Source organism: Beta vulgaris, chromosome 5 (assembly GCF_026745355.1).
Source record: "Beta vulgaris subsp. vulgaris cultivar EL10 chromosome 5, EL10.2, whole genome shotgun sequence".
In the NCBI taxonomy this organism is placed as follows: Eukaryota; Viridiplantae; Streptophyta; class Magnoliopsida; order Caryophyllales; family Amaranthaceae; genus Beta; species Beta vulgaris.
In genome coordinates this window covers 17,931,784-17,941,558 of record NC_079206.1, presented here as the reverse complement: position 1 = coordinate 17,941,558, position 9,775 = coordinate 17,931,784, and the positions used below count along the sequence as shown (strand labels likewise).

The 9,775-nt window shown below is 30.6% G+C and overlaps 1 protein-coding gene across 1 annotated transcript; it reads left to right on the top strand.

The window, feature by feature from the left end:
• The first annotated feature begins 1,778 nt into the window (after positions 1 to 1,778).
• LOC104908159 (transcription factor MYB41) lies at positions 1,779 to 4,069 on the top strand. Its single transcript, XM_010697244.4, has 3 exons — positions 1,779 to 2,148; positions 2,599 to 3,333; positions 3,701 to 4,069. The coding sequence occupies exons 1-3, from the start codon at positions 1,883 to 1,885 to the stop codon at positions 3,702 to 3,704; spliced, it is 1,005 nt and encodes a 334-aa protein (XP_010695546.2). The 5' UTR covers positions 1,779 to 1,882; the 3' UTR covers positions 3,705 to 4,069.
• Positions 4,070 to 9,775: the final 5,706 nt, after the last annotated feature.

Here is a 9,775-nt window from a genome sequence, read left to right as displayed (position 1 = left end):
AAGGGGGGAAAGAAGGTTTGAACTCGGAGACTCGGAGTGCGAGAGGAGAGAGAGGCCGACCGCCAGTGACTGGTCGAATTCTAATTTATAAACCCTAGGATTTTTGAGAAGTGAGAAACGAGGAGAGAGAATTAGAGAAAGCCAGAAAAGAGTAAGTTATAGGAGGAAAATAAAATTTCAAAAAAAGGGGGGGAAGAAGGTTTGAACTCGGGAAGGCCAAGGCTGGGGCGTTTAATGATGGCACGCGAAAACCACTGAGCTATCCTAATTCTATCCTAAATTTTACGTGCTTACTTTTATTTAACATGTTTTTATTTTATTTATTTGTTCCAGAATTTTCTTTGTTTTTTTTCAAAGATTCCGTGGGTTCAGTTGAACCCACTGAACCCACGCTAGATCCGCCCCTGCCTCCTATTGTCAATTGGTTTTTGGATGGAACCTCATATGAGCTTATGTATGATCACCTTCTTCTCCGATGTGGGATTGTGTGTGCAGCCCAATTAACCAACCGAAAAATGTTTGAATAAAAATGGCAATAGGCCCTCAAATTTAATTTGTTTCTACTAAATAATGAGTTTTCTATAGTTCAGGGCTCTTTAAAATGTATTGTAATGCGTATTTATATATCTTAAAAATCTGATCATTACTTGGACATTATTCAATTCATGTAATTTTTTAAGGAGACGGAATCGATTAGAAAATCCTCGATACGATAGTACATACTAATCTCAGGTTATGTTGTGTACATATAGATCTAGGAGAGTGGGATTTGGTGGACCTTAATTTGTTGAGTTTAGTGTGGATAAAGTATTAAAGTTTATGGTGGTTAATTTTGTTATCTTTCTATTAAGAATATGTATGAAAGAAAAACTCTTTGTTAACGTTCCACTTTAGCATGTTATTGTTTGTATTCATATTAGATGTTATCATATATATGTCAACCAGGCAGGTGACGATGAAACTCAAGAGTCAATATTTTTCAAGAACTATGTACATTAATACATTATATTGCCATCCAAAGTTCACTACTAACTAGAAAAAGTATTGCTACTACACGTACCAACTATAATGAAATTGTAAATTGAATAAGGAACACTTTGAAATGTGAAAATTTTGCCTTTTGAAGTATAGTAAAATACATAGAATTAAATTCAACTAATGAAAATGATATAGAATTAATACATACTCGATCTTCATCAAAAAGAAAAAAAAGCTGATACGTACGTATTCTATAAAAGTAAAGTCTAAAAAGTCAACAATGGAATACATGAAAAGTAAAAAAAAGATAATTTGTTCCAAATTTATAAATGTAAGTACGTGACAAAAAAGATGGCAAATCATATGCTATATACTCTTTGAGCTACCTTAATCTACCATAGGCTATGCGGTGTACGTGTCAAATTAAAGAAGAAGAATTATCCTAGCTAGAAAGCTATAATCACCCTTTCAAAAATGATGACAATTGCATCACCTAATCCTTGATTAAGCTGTCACTCAATTGGTCATCTTGGCTTCAAATCCTTGAAACATACACACCCTCTCCCAAGAACAACCTTGCATTGTTATGTGAATACCCTATATCTTTGCCTTCTTTTGGGAAGCCCTTCTATCCATGTAGTATATTATATTATATAGTTTTAATCAACTATTAACTGTAAACCTAATTTGAATATGACATTCATCTTTTGAAACAAACACACCCTCCTAACCTCCTATATAATACCCATAGTCCCACCAAGAATATCAACCAATTGATAACACTCTCCTGCTCCCCTTTCCTTCTCTTTCTCTCCTCAACCCCTTCTCTTTAACCAAACATTTTAAGCAACACTGTACCATAGTCCATAAACTAAACAAATTACTTAAAAGGTAACTAAGGAAAATGGGTAGGTCTCCATGTTGTGATGATATTAGTGAGTTGAAGAAAGGTCCTTGGACACCGGAGGAGGATGAAAAACTTGTCTCTTACATCCAAAACCACGGCCATGGAAGTTGGCGCGCTCTTCCTAGGGCGGCGGGGCTCAACAGGTGCGGTAAGAGTTGTAGATTGAGATGGACTAATTACTTGAGGCCTGACATTAAGCGTGGCCGTTTCACTGAAGAAGAAGAAGACATGATCATCAAACTTCATTCTGTTCTTGGAAACAAGTGAGTATTTTTTACCTATACGTACTCTACGTACTAATTTATTTTATTTCATATGAATGTATGATGATCATTGTATCTTTAGTGAGATATATGGATGGATATATGGATGGAGATTTATTTTTTATATGCAGTAATTGGACAGTTTTATTACCAGAGAAAAACATCCAAAATAGCAACATAAAAAAGCTATGATTTAATTTTAGGGTTATGCTATATGCAGCTCTTATGATTGCATATAAGACATAAATACACTAAAATGAAAATAAAATTGTGAATTTATGGAAAGTTTTTGCATCAACCGATGTAATAAATGATCAATTAATGCAATTTATTTCCATTTTTAGCTTCTTATATGCAACCGTAAGGACTGCGTATAGTTTTTCCCTTAATTTAATATGATTAAGTAATTAACTTGAATTTCATTTTTGTTGTTTTGTCAAACTTTCAAAGGTGGTCAAGGATTGCAGCTCATCTTCCTGGAAGAACAGACAATGAGATAAAGAATTACTGGAACACCCATCTAAGGAAAAAGCTTTTACAAATGGGTATTGATCCAGTTACTCACAAACCAAGAACTGATCTTAATATCTTATCTAATCTCTCCCAACTTTTTTCAACCTCACCAAATTTAAGTACCTTGATGAACCCTTGGAACATCAATAATGCTCTTAGGATACAACCAAATGTCGCCGCCGAAGTAGCAAAACTCCAAGTCCTACAAAACATCTTCCAAATCCTAAACACAAGTAATAATACATCATCATCTCTACCAAATATGGACCAAACTATGCCATTAAACTTGGGATACCCCAATGTAAATGGGTTTGGTAATCTCAACAATACCAATAATGCTATGTGTTCAACTTCTCAAGGATTTTGCCATGTTCCAAATTATGTGGGTCCAAACCAAACAATAGTTGATGAATTATATCCAAACATGGATAGTAATAATAGTAATAAAAGCTTGAGCATAAGTACTTCTACTTATGAAACCCTAGATGAGAGTAGACTTCCTTCATTGGTTAATATTTCTCCTGAAGCTTCCACTGTTAATCGAATTGAAAGCAATACAAACTCCACAAATGGCTCCTCTGCTGCTTTCACTCCCACAACAGCTGACTTCTTTGAAGGTTGGGAAAAGCTTCTTGATGATGGAAATAGTGACTTCTGGAAAGAATTCATAAAGTAAGTATTAGTTGTTGTTGATAGCATATTCTGTAGTAGGTTTTAAAGTTTTCGCTTTTTGAGTCAGAAATTTCATATTATTTTCTAACATGCATTAGTAAAAATATTAAAACAAATTGTATAATTTAAAAATCTAAATATTATTTTTTAGGGTACTATTTCAAACATAAATATTGAGACGAAATTAATAATAAACTATGATCAAAGTTCAAAAATTTTGACTTATAAAAGCAAATATTGCAAGGAAGCATAAAATTTAAAAGTCAATTGTACTATTAAAGTGACAATTATTTTGGATATATGCCTATGTTTTATATCATTTTGGTTCATGACAAATGTTAATGTGGCATATTTACTTGTCATGCAGCTAACGGTATATATGCCTCATTGGAGCAAGAACGTCGTCATGGGTGGCCCAATTTTCATGTGAAAGATTCAAGCTAAGAGGAATATATATACATTCAAATTATATCAAATTGTTTGAAATTCTTTTTTTTTTTTGGTTTATAAATGAGGGTGATAGAACATATATAAAGCTACATACTTGTATAAAGCCCTAAAACATCAAATTTTTCATTATTTGGTTTGTAGAGATTATTATCATATTGTGATTTTGTTGTACACAGAAAAGTATATAGAACACAGTTATTGTATCTTATTATCCACTCTTCTATATAATATATATAGATATGTAGCATATCCAATAATTTGTATATATTTAAAAGAATGTTTTATTTTAATTTCTTTCTTACTTTTACTTGCTCTCTACTTAATCTCCTGCACTATTTCTGTCTCTGAAAAGGAATACAATTATTAGTTCACTATGTCTTTAAATCAACTATTTCATATATACTTCTTCCATTTTATTTTATAAGCGGTACATGATATCTAGAGAAGAACTTTAACAATTAACTACTCTCAATTCATATAGATAAGAATTATAAGAAAATAAAATTACGAAAATATTTTTGAAAATGAATCTAATAGTATAGTTTTTAAAAACTTTTTATTTGTCATATCATCAAATATATAATATATATATATATTATATATATATATGATATATATATATATATATATATGTATATATATATATGTATATGTATATATATATATGTATATGTATATATATATATATATATGTATATATATATATATATATATGTATATATATATATATATATGTATATATATATATATAATGTATATATATATATTGTAATATATATATATGTATATATATAATATATATGTATATATTATATATATATATGTATATATATATATATATACATATATATATATATATATATACATATACATACATATATATATATACATATACATATACATATACTACCTCCGTTCTTCTTTAGTTGCAACGTTTGACAAATTGCACTATTCATGTTCTCTTATTTGACCACATTTATTGATTTATATGTTAAACAAAATATAGTCATGTGGGGTCTTGTTTGATCCGTTTCGATGTAAGCTTTCATAATATCAAAATTTTATAATTTTTACTTACATACAATTAGAGATAAAACGATTTGAAATTGTACATTGACAAGCGTGAAACTCAAAATGTTGCAACTAAATAAAAACAGAGGTAGTATATATATATATACATATATACATATACATATACATATACATATACACACTACCAAATTATGCACGAGATGCTTACCTGATATTTTTAATCCTTTTGCATAAATAGACGAGGGTAAGAGCATGACCATTAAACATTTTTTTCGCTAAATTAATCCTCTATCACTCAATCCTTCTTTTATTAAGTTTTTTACTTACTTTTTCTTTTAAGTTTTTAATATTAAACTTATCAACGATAAAATGATATAAGTGAATTTATTTAGGATTTCTATGCTCTATTAACATAGTCTTTGTGTCAGATAAATTATTTCACATTGTTAAATAATTAAATTTTCTGTTTTGATGTAATACTTGATCGCGTTGTGAATTTATTGATAATATATATAATTGATGTAGTATTCATTTTCACTTTTTTCACCTATATAATTGATGTAGTATTCATTTTCACTTTTTTCACCATAAATGTACTAAATCTTACGGTCAATTTTTCTTTTTTTGGTGGCTCAATTATAACTTGATTGCCTTCAACATTTAAGTTAATTTTTGTAATTCTATATTTAAACTTGATTTGTGTTCCCCCTTATTTTGATAGTAGTTGATTTACTAATGGGCAGTAAAGTAGGGACATCATAGCTCTCCTTTCCTTGAAATGAGCAAAAACTTTCTAAATTGAGAAAAGAAAACATATAATGAGAAAAACGCAAAATGAGTAAAAACGTTGCAAAATGAGCATAAAAATGTTAAATGAGTACAAGGATAAAAAAGTTAAATGAAAAAAAAATGTATAATGAGCAAAACATTGCGAAATGATCAAAATTTTCGTAAAATGAAGAAAAATAAGTGGTTCTCACTGTTCTCACCATTAGGATGGTTCAGTAGTTCTCATATGAACTCAAACACACATATAAGTATTAGGGCTAGAAAAAGTGGACCCTACCCGATAACCCAACCTGAAACTGACCAGAAAATCTTGGTTTTGGGTTGAGATTTTCGACCTGAAAAAAAAATGGGTCGACCTAACCCGACCTGAAAATATAATGGGCTAGGTTCGGATTGACTGTTTGAAACTGAAAATAACCCGAATAACCTGATTTAGAAGGCGGATTATTTTCAGGTCGGGTCAACTTGAAATTAACCCAGACTTTCATAACTTATACTCCCTCTGTATTTTTTTTGTCTTTCCTACTTTGACTTTGTATGTTAGCCAATGATGCACTTATTCTATATTAAATATCTTTTATTACATATTAATAAAACTTACAATAATTGAATATTAATAATGTACTCATTGAGACGAATCAAATGAGACCCCACTTGACTATATTTTTTCTTGTATATTGAGAAAAGTCTAAAAGATTCTCTCTAATTGTGAATAGTGTCAAGATTCTAAGTGAAAAAGATGAAAAAATACAGAGGGAGTACAACCTATCTTTTGTTATTCTTATCGGTATTGGGCCAAGACCATTGCTTAGATCACGTAAATTTCATTTCAGATCATTAACCCATACTTTCATAACTTAGTGTGTTTAATTGCATTTCATTTCAAGTTATTTTGGGTTGGTTTCGGGTCAACCCAAAATCGGTAAGGTCAGGTTTGGGTTATGATTTTCGACCTGAAATTAGAATCAGGTCGGGTTTGAGTTAGGGGTAAGTGACCTGAAATATGAATCAGGTCAACCTAAAATTGACCCAACCTAACTTAATTGCCAGCCCTATATATGTGTATACCATGATTACCATCATATATATATGGTCTAAAAACTCATCAACGTAATTTGAAAGCGTAAAGAGCATCACTTCTTCAGAGAGAACCTCTAACTACTATCTGTTGTAGTTGATAAGGTTGGCTGTATTTGAACTTATATTAAAGCAATAACGTGCTCTTCTACTTCTGTTTCTAGAACATATAAGAAGTTTTAGCCTCCCTTAATAAGCAAATTTTATGAAGATTAAAGATCTCTTTCACACCAAGTCGTTTCTTCCTCCTCTAGGGGGATGAGGGTTGACTAAAGTACCAAATAGTAGTAGTTCCTATTAAAAGTTGACTTATAAAGTTTTTGTTATATACAAGTATATATGTTAGTCTTGTACGTGGTTAAAATTAATAGTAAGATCAAAGAGTAATTTATTATTATCGTTTCTGGAAAGTGACCATAAAAAATAATAAAAAGTCACTAAACTAAGAAAATTCATCTCATCTTGAGATAAATTATTAACCTATGGTCTTCCAAGAGACTTTATCTGTCTTGCAAAGATGGAACTCAAACATAATCTGCTACACTAGAAAAAATAAACAAAAAGGTTCTCAGATAATATTCTTTATGTATTATTTTGATAATGACGCCAAAAAAGACGAGCTTGGGAAAACTATCCTAATTTCCTATTTTGCAAAATAAAAAATTTAAACTAGTGAGTAAAAAACATATAAATTCTTCTTTCCCCTTCAATAAGCTAGTGTTACTTCTCTCCAATTTGACATTGTTATGCAGTTTTATGGACACCTCTTATCTTTAATAGTATCGGGAAAAAGAATTATTTAATATTTATTGATAATGGATGACTTCGTATAATTTCATTGGTCGACTCCAATCCCTTCAAACACAATTTACAAGTTTAATCCTTATTTTTTCGATTTCCACAATTATACGTAATTTAATTTAAATCCTACAATATTAATTGGACATTGATTGAGTGACCTAAGGGTTGATAACTTTCTTATTATCGAATTTTCATTAATTAGGAACACAATTAATACATTATTTTATATATCACTTCTCCCCTAATTTATTACTACATCCGTTTCAAAATATAAGGCACGTACAATATTTGAGGTCGGACTTTGATTATTAATTACTCTAAATTAATATTGCTAAAAAAATTTTTTAAAATAATGTTACTATAGTATTTATCAACACAAATCCAACGGTATAATTTTTATAATTTTATTTATTATATTGCGAGAGAAATTTGTTATCAAAATAAATTTTGGTAAACCGTGAATGCTTTATATTTTTTAATAGAGGAAGTACATACATATCAATATTATATTGTATTATTTTTCATCAATGTGACATGGGACGAGAATTTGATAATAACTCATTTCATAAAATTTTGCCACAATGATTTCGTGCACATCCATCTTGTCCTCATAACTATTGTCAAAATGATAAGTCACTTCGGATTATTAGAACTATTAGTCGGGTTGTTTACAATCTTTTTTTCGTATCATCCCGTTCCCCCCTAATTTTGAGTTCATGTATGTCCTCGTTGCCTCTTATGTTTTGACCATTGGAAGTCTTAGACTTTCCGCTCCTACAGAGGCTAAATTGAACTAAGTTAATGGACTTTAGTTTACACCTCTAACGACATGTCCAATATATTCAAGCTCAAGCTATTTACTGAGGTTTGGATTTGGAATCACGTAGAAAATTTGAGTGTTTTCAATCTCTTGTTTGTGTAAAGCTTAGTGATTCGGATATATATATAGCTAGTTTCAAATTTCAATCCAAGGATGTATAATCTCATTTGAGTCATTTCTTTTCTTATCTTTTCCTTAGAATACAATTTATACAGTTTCTTTACCCTCACGGCCCGTTTGGTAGTTGGTTATAAATGGTGGTAATGAGAATGAATTTGTGTGTAAATTTGTGAAAATTATCATTCTCCATTCCCATGGTAATGCTAATTCACCTTGTAGGTGGTAATGAGTGGTAATGAAAATTGCTTCCCCTTGGAGACAAAAATACAAGTTTAGGGGTGAGATTGCTTGCCCATGGAGAAAAAATGCCTCCCCATGGAGATTTTAAGAATGCTTCCCTAACAAAATTACACTTAAAATTCATTTCCATTACCGCAATTTATTAACACCTACGAAACGGGCCGTCAATCCAGCTGAACATATGAACTAATAAGAAAGTTCCAACGGGAAAAAGAAATTGCATGAGATGCATTCACATAAGATTTATCCATCAAATATACAGTCAAAGCAAGTGGTCTTGGCATAGTGGTTGTTCACTTTGTCCCTTAACCAATTGGTCGGGGATTCGATCCTCAACCTTTGGGAATGGAAAGAGATTCTTGGCCAGCCCTTTACCTTTAAGTGGAGCACCCGGGGCGAGGGGATTAGTCACTGCTATCGGCGGTGGATACCTTGGTTGTTCAAAAAAAAAAAAAAAAAAAAAAAAAAAAATTACGGTCAAACCCAGGTTTACTAGTTACTACAAACTAGTTTAGGACAAACTTCCTCAAGAAAGAGGTAAATATATAGCATTATAAATTTGATGGTGTTAATAAGTGATATTAGCTGGCTGAATATTCTACTATCATTTGTCACTAAAGGTCATATTGTTGGTTGCGTCGTTACGAATTAGGTAAGATGAAATCCTTATAATACAAGCAATTGAAATTGACCCTAGCCAAGAATTAAGAATACATGCAAACAATATTTCTCTTCTTCTTTAAATATAAGAGATCTAGAGAGAGATTATTAAGTGGTGACTGAGGTTGAAAAACATAAGTAAAAACATGAGATAGGGATAGTCGAAGAAATAACGACCTATAATCTCCAACATCTTCCAAGAAGCAATACTTAGCTGCCTTAATTATATTATTATCTTTTCATTCTGTCAAATTATGTTTGTCTTGTTATTAAGAGTCCTAATCTATCTTAGTCAAGCAAGTTGAAAATCCCAACCTTAGGCAAATTTTAAGTCAAATATTCATCAACTACGTATATTAATTTACTATATCCAGGTAACTAATTATCCTAATTATCATATGTGTTGTTTAGGTTAAGTTTCATATAGGCTGTATTTTCATTTGAAAGGAATGT